This window comes from Dioscorea cayenensis, chromosome 4 (genome assembly GCF_009730915.1).
Source record: "Dioscorea cayenensis subsp. rotundata cultivar TDr96_F1 chromosome 4, TDr96_F1_v2_PseudoChromosome.rev07_lg8_w22 25.fasta, whole genome shotgun sequence".
NCBI lineage: Eukaryota > Viridiplantae > Streptophyta > Magnoliopsida > Dioscoreales > Dioscoreaceae > Dioscorea > Dioscorea cayenensis.
The window spans coordinates 1,219,095-1,239,113 of NC_052474.1; the positions used below are offsets into that span (position 1 = coordinate 1,219,095).

A 20,019-nucleotide genomic window follows, 5' to 3' on the forward strand; every position below is an offset into this window, starting at 1 on the left:
TATATTATATTTTATTTATATATATAAACGAAAAATAAAATAAAAAATAAGCGGGGGGTTAAGTTGAAAAAAAAAAAAATTGACATCAGTGAGCACCTCGCACGATCCAAACACCGGTCCACACTCACCGCCCCCACCGCACCGCTTCTTCGCGGTGGGGGCAGTCCTCTTCGCCATTCCCACCCTCTCTCTCTCTCTCTCTCTCTCGTCCCACTCCCTCAAACCCTAGCGATGGCCTCCTCCTCCTCCGCCCCTGCCACCGCCGCAGCTTCCCTCCCCGTCGCAGTCCCTACCACCGCCTCCCGACGGCCTCCTCCACCGTGTTGGACCCATGATGAGACTCTTGCTCTCATTCAGTCCTACTCCCGTTGCTACCTCTCTCTCCGCCGTGCTGCCCTCCGTGCTCCTCACTGGCAGGAGATCTCCATCGCTGTTGCCGCCCGGTGCCTTCCCTCTGCTTCCCCGAAGACGCCTATACAATGCCGCCATAAAGTCGAGAAGCTCCGCAAGCGCCTCCGCTCTGAACGCCGGCGTTCATTGTCTCTCCGCCCTGGTGCTCCCCCTTCCTCGCCCTGGCCTTACTTTTCGCTCCTTGACTCTGTTGATCCGTTGCCGGCTCCCGATCCGATTTCCGATGATGGTGGTGGTGGTGGTGGTGGTGGTGTGACGGCGAATGGAGGAGGGATTGGTGGGTTGAGGTTTGAGATCCCGAAGGCCGTGCGGTCTCGAAGGACGGAGAGGAGGAGAGGGAAGGAAGGGGATGTTTGGGGGGAGATGGCTTCGGCTCTGATGAAGCTGGGGGATGGGTTCTTGAGAGTGGAGCAGATGAAGATGGAGATGGCGAGAGAGGCCGAGAGGAGGAGAATGGAGATGCAGCTCCGTCGAACGGAGATGATGCTCGATTCCCAGCGCCGAATCGTGGATGCATTGGTGGAGGGGATGCTGTGGGAGAAGAGAACCGAAGCTTATCCAGACTCTTGAAAAAGGTCTTCTCTTTAACCCTTTTTTTAGCTTTTTAGTTTAAAACTATATACATTTCAACGCAAGATCAGATATTGTTAGCATTCTATAATCAAACACTGTTTGATGCTGTAGGAGATGATGCTGGATGCCATGAATGATTGATTTTTTTTTTCAGCATGAGATTGGATGCTTGTTTAGATGCATTCTGCTTGATCTTTTTTTTGGAAATGAATTGTTAACATTGTGTATTCAACTCTTGACATGAATTCTATGTGTTAATGCAGAGGATGCACTGTGAATGATTTCTGGAATCTAGGTTTTGTGTTGGATAATTGTTTGTACTTTTATACTGCATGATATTGCTAGTGGGCATATAAATTATGTACAAACAAGAGAAAGTGTTAATTGTTTGTTTCTGTGTTTGATATTTTCCTTCTTCGACACAAGTTTATTTATTTCTAGTTTTGAGTTGGTGGATGTTGACATAAGAGAAATTATTCATTGTTTTTGATTTTTTTCCCTGTCACTCTTTTGCCATTGTTCTTCTTCCATGCAAGAGCATTTATTTCTAGTTGCTAGATTCTCATGCTCATACTGAACTCTGATGAATATTCTTGGGCTTTCAATATTCATTTTCATTCATAAACCCTTGTTCTGGATGCAACAAGCTTACACAGATGGAAACTCTATATTCTATTCGTCCCTGTTGGCTCGAAGACCTCTGCCGGAGTTTTCTCCTCTTCTTCTAATTAGTTTTTCTTTTGTTGAGCTTTGGCTCTTTTGTCCAAAAAAAAAACAGTTGGGCATAAATACAATCGCATTTTCATCTAGTTGGTTTCGGCATGGGAGGCCATCTTTATAGACAATAGCCAAAGTGGTTCTTCTAAGTCTGAGAAGCGTAACCAAACTCCGGACAGACGTTGAAGTTGATGATGATTGTAGTTGCTATTATCATAGTATCCATCTACTCATTCTCATGTTCCTTGTTGCATTCAGCTTTACTTATGTTTACTGTTACTAGTTTGGATGAACAGTTTGAAGGCATGCAGTTATCATTTTAGAGAGTGTTTTTTTTTTCACTGTTCTGATAACATGTGCATGTTGGAAATGTTCTTTACAGGCTCAATCAGGTCAAGAAGAATGAACTCTATTCTTCTTTTAAGCGGAGAAGAAGGATGAAGAAAATTTGTCAATTGTCACTTTCTCCTATGAACTCAATTCTCATGCATGAATTCTTTTTCAACTGGACTTGTATGAGAAAAGCATGTAAATATGTATTTTTTCTTTTTTTCCTGAGAAAACAACAATGTAGGATGATATTTTGGTTTTAGTAAGGTTTGTTTTCCAGGTCTGGCATTCAGAGCTGCATGAATGTGTTGATTAAACAAATAATTTAGCAAGTGAAAAATGTTGTGATTTCAAATAAGGCTGGGGTTTGGCATATTTATGGTTATGCCTTAAAACACATTCAAGCATCCTTGGTTGAATTTTAGACCTTTATTCGGCTGACCCTACCGGTTTTTGACTTGGAATAATTTAATTTAATTTACCTACCTGCATTTATTAGCTTATTCCAATTAAAAGAATGTTTTCTTTTCATATTCACCTGAACTGACATTCATTCGAATGTTTGAATTTTTGGAAATCTATAATTATAGAAAAAAAAAAATCAATATATTCATTAATTCCCAATTATTTGAGTAAAATAATGATAAATGACAAGTTACATAGTATTTTCATGAAAATTTCTTTTTATATAATACCACAAATGAAATATCATTTATACTTTGAAAATGATAAAAATCATAAAAAAACAAATTATGTTATTACCCAAACAAAAAATAGAAACATAACATAAATAAACATCCTTGTGTTTTGTTCCCACCATCTTTCAAAAATAAGAGCGTACAAGTTATTTCAAACCTTTTCAACCCTCTCTCTCTCATTCCCAATCCAAAGGCAAGCATTTCAAATCCACAGACAGCTTCTCGGACTACAACTTGAAACTTTTGGCATTGAAAAGAAAAGCAACGCACAAAACCATATCAATGACCAACCTCCAACAACAGTTATGCCAAATTTTTAAAACAAGAGGGCTGCACTTAAATGACAAATGGATTCTTCAGAATTAAAACAAATGCTCATCTATCACAACAACATGATCAGTTATCTACTTTCTAAAAACATCAACCTATCAGCACAATTGAACTGACTTCTTTGATCTTCAAGCTACATGAAAGAGAACTCCTTCTAAGTCTGCTAGGTATGATTGGCTAAGTTGATAAAGAGAAACACAGATCTTTCTTTTTCAGTAATATGGCCTGTATCTTGCAGCCCTCCTGAACCTTGGAACCTTCCTGCATAAGCATGAATAGATAAATAAATGTCAGGTTTAATATATAAGCTTACAAAAACGGCAGCCTAATAATTTCAGCAAAACATCATTCTTAACACCATGCTTCAACATGGTATACAGCAGTCTGGCTAACTTTCGTTGTATACAAATACAAGTTAGTGAACAGATAGATCTGAGTAAGCCCCAAATATGGTCAGGTAACACATTACAAGTTTCTTGTTTGATAAACAATAAATGGTGAAGTTGGTTGTTTCTTATGGTTCAAAATGACAAGAAAAGATAACACACAGAACCTTTTTACATGTTGCAACACTATGATCAATTAAATTACATATATACGAAGCTCAGGAAAGAATGAATAAACGCGCTGAACCAAGAAAGGTAAATAATTAAATACAGTACTTCATACCCATATCCATATGGAGAATAAAAGGGAGCTGGCATATAGGGTCTTCGAGACCGAAAACCCCGCCCTCGATACTGTTTCATTCCGGGGATGTTGGTTCTTTTAGCTGATACCTGCAACAAAGAATCATGGAAGAGAAAAATGAGGATCGAATATCTTAGACGAAGGAAACTTTCATTCAAGAAGTTGAGAACCTTCAATTGACGGCCATGCAGCTCTGATTCATTGAGCAGGATGGCATTCTGAACAGCTTCAACTTCAACAAACTCGACATATGCAAAACCTTTAGGCTGACCAAACTTGTCTGTCAAGATTGTCACTCTGTTCACTGTCCCGCAAGACTGAAAATGCTGCTGGACTTCCTCAGGGGTGCAAGCATAATCCACCTAAAGTGTGAAAAATAGTAGTTTTGAATGATATTGTACAGTATATAAAAATCTACATAGCCAAAGAAATAAAGAACTTCAACGGTTCAGAAATAACTGATACTCTCCAATTAAGTAATGAAATTATCAGATCTTTACGACGAAGTGAAATCAAGCAAGCTAGTTGGGTTAGATTCACAAAATCTAGGTTCTTATAGGCAGAAATCTGGGAAAAAATTTATAAAGAGGAAATAAGCTAGAACATGACAATCAGAATGAAATTAATTATCCCTTTGCACAAATACGTGCCTTTAACTAGAATCTTTCATTCTTTCCTTCTCAAGAAATACAGGTTTTAGCATAATAATATAGATCATCAAAAATTCCAAACATACTGTTGCTATAATAAACAATCACTTCTATCAGATTGTCAAACAAAAACTGTGACCCAGTGATAGATGTAGCCATGTAGGTCTGTTGTTACGCTAATCTTCTTGGAATTAACCCAATACTCAAAACAAATTATTGATCAGCCTAACTGAATCAGCATGTGAGCACATACTTAGCATGCTATAGCATATATCCACATTATAAGTGTCAAGGGTATGTAGAACAAGGACCAAGTGAACTTACATTACCAACATAGATTGAACGAGAGTCCACCTCTTCCTTTTCAGCTTGGGTTGCAGAAGCAAGAGAAGCATCTTCTTACACGATCCCAAAAACAAAGCACAACGAATTATAAGATGTACTATAAAAACCTACAGAAGTATAACATTCATCTTTTAAAAGACCTAAAAGAATACTGCATTAGTTCCCAAAGGCACAATATCAAGACCTCAAAGATTGCACTAACATGCAAAAGATAAGAATAAAGGGCATCTCAACAGACATACAGTGCTCATTTTTCAGGATCATGCATACATGGACTTGCCTTATTCCACTACATCCGTATGCAAGGAAAGAGCATTAAACAAGATGAAATAAAATAAGAAATAATGCACACATGTGACAAAACAGTTCCTAGTGTGTTTGTTTCTGTACACCAAAAAGGATAGCAGCCCATTCGTGATAACACAGTGTGGCAAGTGACCAATATGGCTCTGAAGACAAAAATGCCATAGATCAAAAACATGTAAAACAAGGAATATAGCAACAAACTTAACCCAGCAAAGGAGGATTTGGTTCCTCAACATGTTAACAGTGATCAATTAAATGATCCATCATTAAGTTAATGGTCAGATGTTCAATAAACCAAACCACACCTGTACTACCTTCATAATATGTTCAACTCTTAAAAAATATATCGGCCAAAATGGACATGTGAACAACTTAGAAAGAAGGTGTGCAAGGAAAATGATATAATTGCCTCCAAAATGGGCTTCTTACAGAAACCATTTCGAATCTCAGAAATTAATGCACCATAATTTCATTGTAAGGCTACATTAGCATTCAAGTGATCCAATCTGGCATTTGTGTGACTTCTATTTTAAAGTTTTCCTATAACTGGAAAATGTAACAGTTGATATAACCATAAATCCTATGGTTAGTGAACAAAAATTAACATAAAAAGAGCAAGCTATGTCTCAGTCTTCTTGTTCTGTTGTTAAATATAACACAAGACACTGCTTACTTGCTGCTATTTTGTTTAACCTAGAAATTAACATTGCAAAAATGTAAAAAATCTTTTACACATTTTGTAGTTCTATTCAACCATCAAATCTTACAATAACTCTAAATTTGGGTAGCAATTTACAGCCATTTTGAACTGTACCAACTTCAATGCTTGTATTTGATTAACCTATCACATACCCACCGAATCAATTTGTTCTTTTACAGATTAGCATTGATTTTTCATGTGAGGGTAGGGCTTGATGCATCAGTGTTACTTACTATGGCATTATCATAAGTTTGAGGAAGAGATAGGTTTGCCTCATAAGGACAACAGATCACATAACTTTAACCCTCTACAAAGCCAGCATTTGAGGAGATATGCATGTCTTCTTTTAAATATAATTATACTCTTATTTGAAAACAAAATCAAATAAGTTATCTAAAAAAACTAAATAACCAAAAAATTTAGTTAAGTTTGACATTATTTGCCAATTTTGATGTTTTTGCATGTCTTTCCAAGTTGACAAAATTTTAGTTAAGTATGACCTTATTTGTCACTTTTGATGTTTTCCGAATAGACAAACTTAAAGTTAAGTTTGACATTATTTATTGCTTTTGATTTTTTGCATGACTTTCCCAGTTGACAAAGGTAGCATCATCTAAAAACATGTTATCAAATACTACTAGAGTTACTTCCTGAGATCTATTAAAATTGCACATTACTCCCCCAAACTCACCACACTTCCCATGGTCAAAATTACTATGTGCATTCTAGGACTATATATATATATATATATACAATGATCTCATAATCATTTTACATGAACTTCTAAATAATTTTCCGCTTCCCTTAGATCAGCATTTTCGCCAAAAAGCCGACCAAGATGAAAACATCAAATAACAAACGGAAAGAATCTCAAGCTATCAAGTTTAACCAGAAGTTATTGTCTCTCCATAAAGCCAAACAGTACTGAGTCAGGCGACAAGATTTTCATTGAAGAATACACTTCAAAATAAAATCCTAAACCCTAGAACACAGTTCGAAAAAAAGAGAATAATAAACGAAAAAAAATTAATTAAGGGGGTCCAAGGGAGAATACCGAGGGCGGGAGCGCCCATCTCCTTCGCAACCTTGTCATGCATCTCCTGGAGAGCACCGGTTTCCTCCTCGATGGCTTTTAATCTCCTCTTCAAATCCTCGATACCCTAAAGAAATAATATCAGAAGACATCGATTCAAAACCTAGAAAAGAACAAGATCAAATCGAAGTGGGGAAAACCTCAGCGGTGGAAGCGTTGGGCTGGTTCTCATGGTGAAGAGCATCGCTGTCGGCGTCCATGATGGAGTCTTCGGCGGGGGCTTCGGCGGCGTCGAGATCGGGATGCTGCTCTTGCTGAGGATCCATGGCCGCTTCGAGGGTTGGAACTGGAGAGAGCTACGAAGGGAATCGGGGCCAAATCAAGGGACAAAATGGAAGGGTATTCTGGGAATTTAAAAAAATAGTTTTTTTTTTTTTTGAGGAGGTTGAGACTTGAGAGAAATAAATATATTATTAATTAATTAATTGATTTTGTTTTATTATGATTGAAAAAAAAGCTAAAAAAATGGAAATAAGTTGAAGATGAAGATTTTATTGCATCTTTAGCTTTCCTATTCGGAAAATGAATTTCAAAAGCTTAAAATGGAAATTAACTCAGAACCAAAAATGAAAAACTAAAAAAAATATTAAAATACACAAAAAAAAAATTTCAAAAATATTATATTTATGTTCATTTGACACTTTTGTTTTTGCATAAACTATTTATTGTAATTAATACATCTTATCTTCTTATTACTAAAATAAGTGAAAAAAGGGAAAGATGTTAAATATATATTCACTATATTTGATACATTCTTTTATTATAATCATTAGCTTCTCATTTGGAAAATAAATTTGATAAGCTTAAAATGCAAAATAGACAAACCAATTGAACAGAATTTGATTAGACTGCAAGTTTTTTTGGTAACCATATTTCAACATTAATTTAAGTTGGAAAAGAAGAATGCATTCACTCTTTATTCAAAGGGTAGACAATAACACAAGCTCTACTCATGAGTTTTGAGTTCACTCATTACCATTTTCAGTTTCTATAGGAAATGGAAGCTGAAAATGAAGACTGCATAAATAGATATATTGATAAGTGATAACCTATAAAGGTTGCTTAAAAAACAGCTTGTTGTGCTGGTTGTTCATAAGAAACCATCTTGCTCCATGACCTTGACCTTCTCCTTCTCAATCTCTCAGCAATGGCGAAAGCCAGTTCTAAAGACTGCGAAGCATTGAGCCGAGGATCGCAGTGTGTGTGGTAGCGAGAGCTCAAGTCATCATAGGTCACTACTTTTGATCCGCCGATGCATTCTGTGACATTCTGCCCGGTCATCTCTAGATGCACTCCTCCTGGGTAGCTTCCTTCTTGTTCATGAACATCGAAGAAGGCTCTCAGTTCAGACTGTATTCAAGAGAACATATTGGCTTTTTAGTCAATGAGTTGGCAAATGAAGAATATGAATTAGAGGATGGAAGAAGTGCGTACTCTGATCGAATCAAAGGAACGTGTTTTAAGGTTGCATGGAGCCTTCGTGGTGTTGCCGTGCATAGGGTCGCTTACCCAAGTCACGATCAAGCCAGCTTGCCGAATTGCTCTTATTAAGTGTGGAAGCTTGACATGTGTGTTTGCAGCCCCCATTCTAGTGATAACAGTCAGCCGACCAGGTCTGTTGTGAGGGTTCAGAATTTCACAGAGTTTTACAAGCTCTGATGGATCCATTTTGTCACTCACCTGGACACAAGGTCACATACTTAAAATTGTAGATGATATGGAATATTTCCCAGATGGAAGCAGTATAGTATGCATTCTCCATATAACATTTCACAAGATGAAGTAGAAATAAAGAATCCTCAAGACAGTGGTGAAAATTTATAACATGGCAGACTGAGTTTTATGAAAGGAGTTCTTTAAATTTGTTTGATTTTAGAAGATGGTGCAAAGAGTGGTGCAGCATGATGAGATTCATCCTATAAATGTTTCATTTATTGTCAAAACTTCACAATAGAATCATGAATTTCGATCAGTTGGTCATGAAAACAAAGCCATTCTGACAACATTGGAGAACATTTAAAAATCCCAAGAGAGCATAAAAATATAACTCTAAGAATAAGATCACCTTTATGCCCAAAGGGTTAGCAACTCCACGAAGGAATTCCACATGAGCACCATCCAGTTGCCGAGTCCTCTCCCCAACCCAGATCATGTGAGCAGAACAGTCATAATACGAGCCTGAAGTTGAATCTTTCCTGGTAAGTGCCTGCTCATAAGGAAGGAGAAGGCATTCATGTGATGTCCAAAAATCAGTTGTTGTCATTATAGGGTGATCAGGCGTGAGACCGGCAGCCACCATAAACCCAATTGCATCATCAACTCTCTGGGCAAGTTCCATGTATCTGTTTGCAATTGGTCAGAGAAATAATTTGTATTTTAGGCACAGCCAAACTAGAATAAAAACAAAAGAGTTGAGGAAGGGAAAAATATAAGTTGGTGAAGTGATTGAATCAGAGTGATTAAAAACCTATCCGCTTGTTCACTATGCTGTAAGAAATCAAGATTCCACTGTGTCACTCTTTGCATAGATGCATATCCACCAGTGGTAAATGCCCGCAAAAGATTCAAAGTTCCTGCAGCCTGATTATAAGCTTGAATCATCCTATGGGGATCAGGTTCTCGAGCTTTCTCATCAAAGACATCACTGTTAATTATGTCCCCCTGGTAACTAGGGAGCTTTACCCCATCCTTGGTCTCAAATGGATCAGATCTGGGTTTTGCAAATTGGCCAGCCATCCTACCAACCTGAAACCAATCATTGAGAATGAAGGGAAATCATACATCATGCAAATAATACTTTTCTACAGGCTAGAAAGAAAACCAATCAACTTCATAAGCATGTGAAATTCATTATTTTATGAATATTGTTGCAAATGAAAAACACTGATATAAACTTGAGAGATTTTTCCCCAAATGATTTGTCAAAGCTTCATTACTAAATTTATACGTGGGAATATACTCATATTGCTGGAACATCGATTGGTAGACTATCCTGCATTTTGTCCATGCCCAAGAGAGATCAATTATACCAATATTTCATCCAAATTTCTAAATTTCACAACTAACAGAAGTCAAAAAGCTTAAGAAAGAAGAGAGCGTTAAAAATAAAGCCTGTGAGCTTGAAAAGGATCCATGTCGTAAAATATATTCCATTACTAACAGAACAACAGAGCAAGTAAACCTCCCCTAGTGTTGGTTTTACATTCATTTCCCTCTGCTGTATCTGAAACTCAAATTAGCATGGCTCGAATATCAACTGATAGATTACCCTGGCTTTGTTCATGCCAGAGAGAAATTATAGCAAATTTGGACACATAAATCTCAATTCTACCACTTCATAGAACTAGAGGTCTAACAAATTAAGAAAACAAGAGACCATTGAATATAAAGCATATAAACTTGAAAACAATCAATTCATAAACTACAATCAATGAAAAAAAATTCAAAGCATCATAAATTCAGCTGGATCAGGTGTTACCCTAACTAAAGCTCATGCCCAAGAGATCAATTATACCAAATTTCACACAAATTTCCCAAAAAAACATAAAAAAAGAAAAAAAGAAGATATCACCAAACATAAGAACATGAACTCGAATAGGAGCCATATCGCAAGCTATGCTCCATTACAAAACAGACCAACATAGCATCAAAAGATCAAAATTTCACAATCAAAACAAACCTTAACGATGGGCATCTGGCCGCCAAAGGCGAGAACAACCCCCATCTGAAGAAAAACCCTGAGCGTATCCCTGATGTTATTAGCAGTGAAATCCCTGAAACTCTCGGCGCAATCTCCACCTTGGAGCACGAACGCACGCCCGACAGCAGCCTCGGCGAGCCGCTCCTCCAACCGCCTCGCCTCACCAGCGAACACCAGCGGCGGGAAGGAAGATAAGGTCCGGAGCACCGATTCCAGCTCCTCCCCATTGGGATACTTCGGAATTTGGAGGGCTCGCTTCAACTTCCAACTATCCAAGGACCAAGTAGAAGGTTGGGAAGGGGCAATGGAGGCGGAGGTAGTAGCATGATTCTTAGAAAAAGCTAGGGTTTTCAAGGTCGGAGGGGCGGCGAAGTGGCCGCCGGCGATCGCCAGCGCCATCGGCGAGCGGGTCTTAGGGATTGAGCGGTGGATTGATTCATCGGGGAAATGCGAAGATATTTTATTGGACACATCCGTGCGAGGACTAAAATGTACTTTTCTAGATTTGGTGGGCCCAGTTCTGAGAATCGAGTCCCCGCGTCGCATTGCACAAAGAAAAAAAAAATTATTTTTTTTAAAAAGCATTGATTTACTATGAAGTTTTACATTTATCAATTCATGGATATAATTTTATATATTTATTATTTATTTATTTTTGTTAAAAAGTACCCTGTTAAGCTAGCATTGTATGTGAACGAGTCAATATTAAAGTAGCACAAATATATATTTAAAATAAAAAGGAATTTTACATTGATGAAATTTTTTATCTGCATTGGATGTTTGAGTCCTTATTGGAAAACAGGTTAAACCTCAATTAAAGTAATATGATTTGTAAAAAAAAACTGTGGCTATGTATATGTGAAATTAATGCAATACAAATAATATTTAGGTGTAGATTAGTAATCCATACAAGAGAAAACAGAGAGGCAATAACAATGCTTTCCAAAGGTTATTTCTCTACAAAATCCCACAATGGTAATTCTCTAAGTACAGTGTACAGAAACCATGAGGAAATTCTTATTCCATCCAAAACACAAATGAGAGAAGGAAGAACAGAAAATAAAATAAAATAAAAAGTGGTGGCAGGATTGGAAGACAAATGACACAAGATGGAATCAGTGATTTCTCTGCATTTGGTTGTCTATTTTGTCTAGCTTAACTTGATGAAGTTGATGGAGAGTTGATTCTGCAATCAAGATTCACTTTGAACCTGGATTTTCAGTTTGCTTTGAGGTTGAGATCTCCATGGCTTTCTGTGGCTCTTTTGAGCTTTAATTTGACCGGTTTCTCCAACACAGAGACGTCGATGTTGCCCCACCGGTCTGATCTTGTGGGAAGCTGTGCAATTTTCTCTGCAATGACCATGTCATCTGACAAAACAGAGCCGAAAACTGTGTATGTTTTGTGCCACTCGTCATGATTAGCAAGGCTGATGAAGAACTCAGGCCCTGATCCGACCCATGCAACCGATCCTCTTCTTATTGATCGACATGCCTCGATTGGGACATTCTTGAATGGGACTCCTTCGGCTTCTAGTGTTCCTTGAATCAGAGCATATGGTGGACCTAATGAAGCCTGATCAGAGCAAAAAAGCAGAAATGATTCCGCATTTAACTTCATTGTGGATATATTTCATACTGTAATATGCCATCAAATAGAGTGACATTGTACACAAATAAGAAGCAAGGATTGAAATATCTACAGTGATATAATGCAGAAAGTTTTATGAAACCATAATTGTTAACCAAGATTGAAAATTAACATTGGGGTCACACAGACTTTAAATGATTAGTTAAAATAACCGAACCACACATTAGTGTGATCACAATTAGATAAACAAGTGAAGAGATATGAAAATATTGCATATGAAGAAGGGAAGACACACACACACAAAACCACAATTAATCTTACATCTTGTATGTGGTTCCCTTTGGAATCCCAAGAACTCCCTCTCCCCTCAGCACGATAGAATTGGCAACCAGCACAGTGGCGTGATCCCAATAGCTGAACAATGTAAGCCATTGAATGGGGGGCACAGTCAGGAAGAAGCTGTAGTAGAATCAAATCTGTCAGCAAAATTCATGAAGCATTGAGTATAAACAAGGTAATGCATAACAAAACTGTTTATTGGTCAAAATATCCTTCCTCCTTCACAAGATTTCTGACATTACCCTCTAGAATGAAGCAATAATAAATTTTCGTTTGGCAAATTGCATAATATGACAGTAACATGTGAATGTAGACAAGAGCACAATGAGGAAAGACTCGCAACAAGTATTAAATTTCATCAGTTTATGGTAATATAGCACCTACTTTGATATGAAGAGTTCCATATTCAGTTTCCAAGCCAATAATTCCCTGCAAAATCAAAAGGAAGAAGGATGCTAAGAAAATGTAGACTATGGATACAAAATTACAAGGTGAGGGAGATTTTACTAATAAAATATTAGTCAGAAAGATTGAAAACATTTTTTTCAGCATAATCAGGGAAATGTAGAACAATATTCAAAGACCTGTTAATGCTATTTTAAAAGTAAGGAAGTAACTAGGGAGACAATATAACTGAGTCGAAAATTTGCAGCTAAAAAGAATAAATGTTGTGCCTATAAAATTTAAATTGTCATTTTTCCAATTTTCATGCTTTTCACTGAACCCAACTCAATATGAGGTCAAAAAACAATATATGTCAGTAAAGTTGCTCCTCATAACATAATGTCAATGCAAAAACTAGATGTTTCATCCACAATGTCCAGAGTTATGGTTCTCCTTCTAATCATTCCCATTTAACAAAAGGCACTTCATTAAATGGATATATATACGCAAAGATAAACACTTTGACAAAGACAATGTATCTTCTAGATGGAGCAATGTAATCATGTGTCTCAAGATGACAATGGAAATGATTAAATAGGAAACCTGTAACCTACTTGATATAAAAAGGATAAGCTGAACAAAAACATAACACACAAACCGAGTGACAATTAAAGCCGCAAAACCTTATTTCATACAATTACAACTGAGCTATAATAAAGTTCAAACGTTCAACATACCTCTCCTTTTCCGAAAATAAGGCCAGATGTCCACATACCATTTTCATCAGACTGTTTCACATCAGGACTCAAGATATCTTTTTGTTTCTTTAACCAGCACTGAGAAAAAGAACAAAAAGCATTCAAGTTCTACATTAGTTTAAAAAACAAAATGCTCTTCATTTTAGATCAGGAAACAATAATTGGTATTTATGAAACATTCTTATTTTTCAAGTTCTAAGAGACTATATACATCCTTACAATACAATCAATTATCACACTACTTCATCCTTTTTGTTCATCAAAACAGAAAGGAATTTCTAAACCTACAACCTTCCTCTTTAAAGGATTGGAAGAAGAAGAGTCGTTAAAAATTAAACTTCCCCCTAACTCCAAGAAAAACATCAAAAAGTAAGCTTAATTGGGAGAAAGCCAGTAAAACCATCCAAACTCTAGAAAATCCAATTCAGCATGACATTCGAAACAATATGGAAATCATAGAGAACAATCAAGAAAGAAAATAAAAGCAAAAAAATCGCAGAGAAACCAAAGAAAAAAAACATCAAAGATAGTTTCTTTTCCCTTGGTTTCACCCTAATAAAGAAAAAAAAAAACACAAACCCTCACGAATGCATAAAGAAACAATCACAGAACAATCAAAACAAACGAGAACAAGAATCATAAGACTAACCTCCCCAAACTTTTCCCCACACCTCTCTCTATCCCCGCAGAACACCCAAGAATCACAAAGGCAAGGCCCATCAGACCTCTCACACATTTCCTTGCACGCCAAGCAACAATCTTTCGACGTATTGACCTTGTGATCGGTCCCCCACTTCACCGCCGCCCCCCAAAGCTCCATCCCATCAACACCCCGGCAGCACTCATCCTCCTCAGCATTCTTAGCGGATAAGGAGGAGCTCAAGGCCATGCTTCGCGGGGACAAGGCCATGTAACCGAGATAGCAGAGGATGAAACCAACCAAGAGAACAATCCACAGTCTCCGGCGAGCGCCATTGCTTCCCAGATCTCCCGGCTTTCGCCCCATGAGATCGAGAGGTTGACTAGAGAGAGAGAGAGAGAAATAGCGGTTAATCCCAGAGAGGACTTCAGGACGAGAGCTTTATATATATAATTTCTAAAAATTCAAATTTTTTTTTATTAATCTTTTTAATTAAAAATATAACTATAATTAGCAATATATATTTTGTTTATTAAAAGATAATGAATATTAATTAGGAGAAAATTTTGGTAAGGCATATATTAGATTTACCATAAATAAAATGTGCAATGTATTCAACATTTTGTCCTCAAACTTGATTTCCTTACTGCAGAAATAAGAACACAAAGCAGTTGTAGTTGTTGAAGTAGTACAAAATTTAAACTATATTTTCTTGTATTTACAGCAATTTGGTAGATAGAAATAACTAAAAGTCGGAGCTTTCGTCGACTTCTGCATCTACATTGGCATCTAGATCATCTTCAGTTGATCCCAACGCCGACCGGTTAACGGCCAGAGCACCGGCTGCTGGTGTTTTCGCCTCTTGTATGATGTTCATTATCTCTTCCACACTCTGTAATTGTTCGCTCGTTCTCCCGGTTTTCACAGTTGGTTTTCTCAGCTTCAATCAGCTCTTTAGATAAGTTCTTCAGAAACCAAGGGTGATTCTTTTATCTCCGGGATCGTTATTCTCTTCAAGAAAATTTACAGATGTTTTAAAGCTTGTTCATAATAAGAAAATCGAGTGTGTTTAGCGAAATGTGCATACCTCCTTTGGGTTTGCAACGAATATTTGGGAGAGAACTTTTCGGCAATCTGCAGATACTCGAACGTAGTCGGGAATTGAGTATTGAACATTCAATATTCGCTGTTGGACAATGATATGTATCAACTACATGCTGAAAATTTTAGAGGGAAGGCAAGCATAGGTTTAGTGTATGTAACTTACACTAATCGTCTTCCTGAAATTTCTCGGGTCTTCAGGTTCTTCAAATGGGTATGAACCCACAAGCATTACATACAATGTGACACCACATGACCAAACATCTGCGATCTGGACCAAAGAAGATCATGGTATTATCAAATTGATTGTTGAAACTAAAAACAATGCACTGGAATGAAAAAAATAAATAAATAAATACCTTGCCGTCATATTCGTGCCGGGACAGAACCTCCGGCGCTATGTAGGCAGGAGTTCCAACCGTTGATTTCGGTTGTGAATGCAACAAAGCAGACTGCAAGTTGTATTATAACCATGGACCATAAAAATCGTATAAATTACAGAGCAGAAGAAAAATAGTACCTTTGAATAACCAAAGTCACATATTTTCAGGCGAGGAATCGGACTTCCATCCAGGAGAGTATTCTCCAGTTTAAGATCACGGTGACAGATTTCCTACAATGTCAAGAAGGGGAACTGAAATGGGTCGTTGATTCCGCCAAACAAAAATTAAAATTCTCAGCTCAATGGTGGATCACAACCACAATTTACAATAAAATTGATATACCATTGAGTGACAATAACTGACTCCAGAGATCAGCTGCTGAAAGAAAAACCGGGCCTGTTGATGATGTAGACAACATCGAGTGATAATTAAATTAAACATATAATATAATGCAAGATGATTAGAGGAAAGTGGAAGACTATGAATAACCTCATCCTCACTAAATCGACCGGCACTACAAATTCTCTCGAAAAGCTCCCCACCGGCGGCGTATTCCATGACAATAGCTAGCTGGGTTGGTGTTAACAAGACCTGCAGTATCAACGTACCAAACCACCGAAAGAGAAGTAATTAAGTAAAGTGATCAAATGATAAAGTGAGCATTGAATAATCAAACTAGAATATGGATTTTTCTTCTCATGGTTTTACATGAGATGAGAAAATCAAAAAAAGATTTAGTGCACTGTCAGCTGGAAAGGGAGAACATCACACAATTGAAAAGAGAACATACAAATAGTCACTAATTGCATGAATTTGAATTGTATGATCAACAATGAATGTTTCCTTTTGTCCGGGGAATAAAACTTTTTTGCGCATGATAATGCATGAGATGCCCTTTGAATGCTAAATTATATAAAGTCATTATAAATAATGGCAAGGAAAGAGCTAGCCTGGAATCTGAAGCTTTAAAGTGTGAAATTCTCGACATCAAGATAGCATCAACATTAAGAACTCTATTGACAATGTTCTTCTATATGTTGACTATGAACTCAAGAAAGAATCTAAGCAACACAGCTTACAACCTGGTGATGATAATGAATGGACAGGAAAATAAGCCGCCATAAACAGGATTGGATTATACCTCGCGAAACCGAACAATGTTGGGATGCCTCAATGACCTGTGATTAATGATTTCTCTCTGCACATTCTCATCAATCTGAATCCAACCAAATGAGCAAGTTACAAGATGAATTTACAAACATTAAAGTCAAAATATCAAACAGAAAATTGTCTACAGTTAACACTCTGATGACACATGAATGTAAACAACAATTGATTGATTCAACAAAGAACAAAAAGACACTTAAAACTTAGTATTTGAACTGCATTACATTAGATTAGAGGTCAATAAACCATGAAACAAATTAACTTCAAGTAAAACCCTAAACAGAAACCAAGATTTTTTTCAAACAAAAATGGAAACTTTATCCCAATACCTTCTTCCCTCTCTCAATATACTTCACTGCAACAAGCTCCTTGGTCTTCTTATCCCTGACCAACCTCGCCACGGCAAAGTTCCCAGATCCCAGCTCCTTCAACGCCTCATACCTCTCCTCCATCACAGATAGAAGTTAGAACCAGAGGCAAAAAGAGAAAAACAAAGAGGAAAAGAAGAAAAAGGTGAGATCTTTGAGGTGTAAGAGTGGATAGGATTAGGTTATCTTTGGGTTTGAGAGGCGGAATTCATGGATACACACGGAGGGGATTGAGTGGCAAGAAGGAAGGCAAGCTTCTTCTTCTTCTTCTTCTTCGTCTCGGGGACGCGTGGGGTTTCGAACTCCATGGTCTTTTGTCGTCGTCCGCCATGAGCTTGGTGTTTGGTGGTGATGGGACCCATGTTGGTTTTTGGATCTTCTATTTGGTTCTGAACAGCGTTTTTCCTTCTTTAACAAATAGAGTCTTGCCATCTGGCGTATTTTTTATTTACTCTTGAGTGAGTTTTATTAATTAAATAAAAAAATGAATTATAAATCCATCACAGTTTTTTTCTAACATTTGAATTTCCTAAAGAGATCCTCAAATTTTCAGTACACGTTTTTCTTTTGTCATTGCAGTTTACTCCCTATTTAATACACTTAATATGTTATTTTTTTCTATTTAATATTTTGAGTTTTCTCTTAAAATTTGACGTTTCCGTTTAAAATTATGTATTTTCACTTAAAAAACAGAGAGTCAATTCTGTCAACATTAGCCACATTTATGCTATAAGATCTGAAAAGAGATCTGTTAGAAAAAAATGACCCTCTGGGAATACTCAAAGTCAGAAATTTTTTTTTGAATATCTTAATTTCAGAGGGACAATTTGTTCATCACCAGAAAATATAATCACAACATGCTTCTATGTTTTCTTTGAAATATTAATGTAATAATTTTTTTTATTTATGTACTAGATTAAATGTCTTGTATAATGATGATTAACTAGAGACATTGGTAAAGAATTAGGCTCTCTCACCTCTTTGGAAAAGTCTAAAATTCTTGGGGTTTGCCATGTAATTAGCAAATTACCTTTCCATGGTAGTCTGTTTGGACAATAACGGTGCGATATTTTGAACAGGTGATATACTTTTGATGGTAATTGTTTTTTTTTATGTCACTAATATTTATGTACTTATGTTTCAGGCTTCTATTATATTTGATTTTTGTCATTTTGATCACTTCTACCTTATATAATCAATTATCTCTAATTATTTTTTTTCTTACAAAATTATGTTTTATAATTATATATATATATAATTTAATTACCAAATTTTTTGTTTTTGTCAAGAAAAGATTAGATTGACGACTATATTTATTTTTTATAAATAATAATTGAGATGAACTGTTTATCATAAGTTAAATATAAATAACAAATTTTACACCAAAACATAATAATGATTTACTTATGTGTATATAATCTTATATAGTTAAAAAGAAAATGGTTGGTTTGATAATGTCTCCACACCAAATTGCATTAATTTGAATGGAAAAAGGTGATTACGTTGATATCCAATAATTTATACTATTAATTTCAAAGCAATATTATTTACTATTAAGTGACCAAATTGGGTGAGACTTCAAATCAAAATTAGCTATTTCATTAAAAAGATTGGTGCAAATCTCTGATGGGACAATGGCTTTAATTAAGAGCTTAAGACCGACTCTTAATAAGACTTAAAACACACTCATTAACATGGCACAATCAATACCACAAACCGCCCATTTAATAAAAGTTTTATCAAAATTGTTATTAAACAGTATGACTTGATTTTTGTTCTTTTATAAGTCTAACAAGATGCCATTGCACATGATGCATGTTCTCCGTCCAATCAACAAAAGCATCACAATTTATTTAATATATATATAGATATACATTAAGCACTATAATTAACCTAATATAAAATCCAAGTAAATTAATTGAAATCCCAAGCTATTTAAATTTTCAAATACTAAAATTTGGAGGAATTGATTGCGCTTTTACATGTTGTTTTTGTTTCTAATATAAAATCTTCGACCCAATAATTATATTTAGAACATGATCTATCACCTCAACAATAAAAAAAATTAATATTTTATTATACTTCTAGATAAAGACGGAGAATTTTATGTAAAAAAGCTAATATATAATTTTATTTATTTATTGTAGGTATTAAGATGATATTTTATATTTCCCTTTTATCATATGTAATTTAATAAAATTTTAAACAGTTGTAAAATAACAAATTTGTCTCACTAAAATAAACTTTCAACTTTTAAAAACATTAAATAAAAAAACTTATATATATATATATATATTGAATTAAGCATATGCCTTGTGATTATATTTTTAGAATATTTTATAAATATACTAATAAAAATAAGAAAATTAGAATAAGTTGAATTAATTAAACAAATCAAATTGTCATTATTATTATTATTTATTTTTATTTTTTTTTGTCAAGCCAAAAAAAATTATTAAGCACAAAACATCTCAAAACATACACAAATTATAAATAAGCATCACCAGGCTACATCACTAACATTTAGAACCAGTCCCACAATTAATTAAACTAATAGAACTAGCATAACTACTCTTACAAAAACAAAAGATTTGAGACAGAATAAAAACAAATGAACAATATAAAAATAAACCTAACCACCATAACATGAAACTTATTTATACCCATTTAATTCTGATTAGAAAACTGAACACTGTACTTCTAAATTACAATTTTCTTAATCTATTTATACACATCCTCCTCACTA

At 35.8% G+C, this 20,019-nt stretch overlaps 5 protein-coding genes across 5 annotated transcripts; 1 reads left to right on the forward strand and 4 right to left on the reverse strand.

Annotated features, from left to right (window-relative positions):
* Positions 1 to 66: 66 nt before the first annotated feature.
* LOC120259568 (trihelix transcription factor ASIL2-like) lies at positions 67 to 2,325 on the forward strand. The gene is made up of 2 exons (XM_039267200.1): positions 67 to 986; positions 2,084 to 2,325. The coding sequence occupies exon 1, from the start codon at positions 232 to 234 to the stop codon at positions 979 to 981; it is 750 nt and encodes a 249-aa protein (XP_039123134.1). The 5' UTR covers positions 67 to 231; the 3' UTR covers positions 982 to 986; positions 2,084 to 2,325.
* An 812-nt stretch (positions 2,326 to 3,137) lies between these two features.
* Positions 3,138 to 7,171, reverse strand: LOC120259569 (polyadenylate-binding protein 1). The gene is made up of 6 exons (XM_039267201.1): positions 6,984 to 7,171; positions 6,805 to 6,910; positions 4,724 to 4,794; positions 3,920 to 4,111; positions 3,729 to 3,838; positions 3,138 to 3,320 (listed from the first exon to the last, which is right to left on the reverse strand). Exons 1-6 carry the CDS (start codon positions 7,107 to 7,109, stop codon positions 3,272 to 3,274), a joined length of 654 nt encoding a protein of 217 aa, XP_039123135.1. The 5' UTR covers positions 7,110 to 7,171; the 3' UTR covers positions 3,138 to 3,271.
* A 556-nt stretch (positions 7,172 to 7,727) lies between these two features.
* LOC120259566 (phospho-2-dehydro-3-deoxyheptonate aldolase 2, chloroplastic-like) lies at positions 7,728 to 10,978 on the reverse strand. Its single transcript, XM_039267199.1, has 5 exons — positions 10,523 to 10,978; positions 9,311 to 9,588; positions 8,909 to 9,185; positions 8,278 to 8,523; positions 7,728 to 8,193 (listed from the first exon to the last, which is right to left on the reverse strand). Exons 1-5 carry the CDS (start codon positions 10,940 to 10,942, stop codon positions 7,906 to 7,908), a joined length of 1,509 nt encoding a protein of 502 aa, XP_039123133.1. The 5' UTR covers positions 10,943 to 10,978; the 3' UTR covers positions 7,728 to 7,905.
* A 486-nt stretch (positions 10,979 to 11,464) lies between these two features.
* On the reverse strand, positions 11,465 to 14,657 carry LOC120258817. Its single transcript, XM_039266250.1, has 5 exons — positions 14,264 to 14,657; positions 13,594 to 13,692; positions 12,857 to 12,901; positions 12,455 to 12,592; positions 11,465 to 12,118 (listed from the first exon to the last, which is right to left on the reverse strand). Exons 1-5 carry the CDS (start codon positions 14,618 to 14,620, stop codon positions 11,762 to 11,764), a joined length of 996 nt encoding a protein of 331 aa, XP_039122184.1. The 5' UTR covers positions 14,621 to 14,657; the 3' UTR covers positions 11,465 to 11,761.
* Positions 14,658 to 14,858: 201 nt separating this feature from the next.
* LOC120258816 (serine/threonine-protein kinase SAPK3-like) lies at positions 14,859 to 17,586 on the reverse strand. The gene is given in 11 exon segments (XM_039266249.1): positions 14,859 to 15,158; positions 15,160 to 15,243; positions 15,245 to 15,265; positions 15,342 to 15,440; positions 15,522 to 15,626; positions 15,715 to 15,807; positions 15,876 to 15,968; positions 16,081 to 16,134; positions 16,228 to 16,329; positions 16,880 to 16,954; positions 17,235 to 17,586. Coding segments are annotated over 11 exon segments (1,008 nt in total). The 5' UTR covers positions 17,358 to 17,586; the 3' UTR covers positions 14,859 to 14,999.
* Between the last annotated feature and the right edge of the window lie 2,433 nt (positions 17,587 to 20,019).

Excerpts from the sequence above, each read along its gene's own strand:
- LOC120259568 (XM_039267200.1), top strand. The coding sequence starts at position 232 with ATGGCCTCCTCCTCCTCCGCCCCTGCCACCGCCGCAGCTTCCCTCCCC.
- LOC120259569 (XM_039267201.1), bottom strand. The coding sequence starts at position 7,109 with ATGGATCCTCAGCAAGAGCAGCATCCCGATCTCGACGCCGCCGAAGCC. Across the intron at positions 4,795-6,804 it reads GATGGGCGCTCCCGCCCTCG|ATGCTTCTCTTGCTTCTGCA; the intron begins GTATTCTCCCTT and ends TCGTGTAAGAAG. Across the intron at positions 3,321-3,728 it reads TATTCTCCATATGGATATGG|GAAGGTTCCAAGGTTCAGGA; the intron begins GTATGAAGTACT and ends ATGCTTATGCAG.
- LOC120259566 (XM_039267199.1), bottom strand. The coding sequence starts at position 10,942 with ATGGCGCTGGCGATCGCCGGCGGCCACTTCGCCGCCCCTCCGACCTTG. Across the intron at positions 8,524-8,908 it reads CTAACCCTTTGGGCATAAAG|GTGAGTGACAAAATGGATCC; the intron begins GTGATCTTATTC and ends CCTTGTGTCCAG. Across the intron at positions 8,194-8,277 it reads GTTCCTTTGATTCGATCAGA|TCTGAACTGAGAGCCTTCTT; the intron begins GTACGCACTTCT and ends TCTTGAATACAG.
- LOC120258817 (XM_039266250.1), bottom strand. The coding sequence starts at position 14,620 with ATGGGGCGAAAGCCGGGAGATCTGGGAAGCAATGGCGCTCGCCGGAGA. Across the intron at positions 13,693-14,263 it reads GTGGGGAAAAGTTTGGGGAG|TGCTGGTTAAAGAAACAAAA; the intron begins GTTAGTCTTATG and ends TCTTTTTCTCAG. Across the intron at positions 12,119-12,454 it reads AAGGGAACCACATACAAGAT|GCTTCATTAGGTCCACCATA; the intron begins GTAAGATTAATT and ends TGCTCTGATCAG.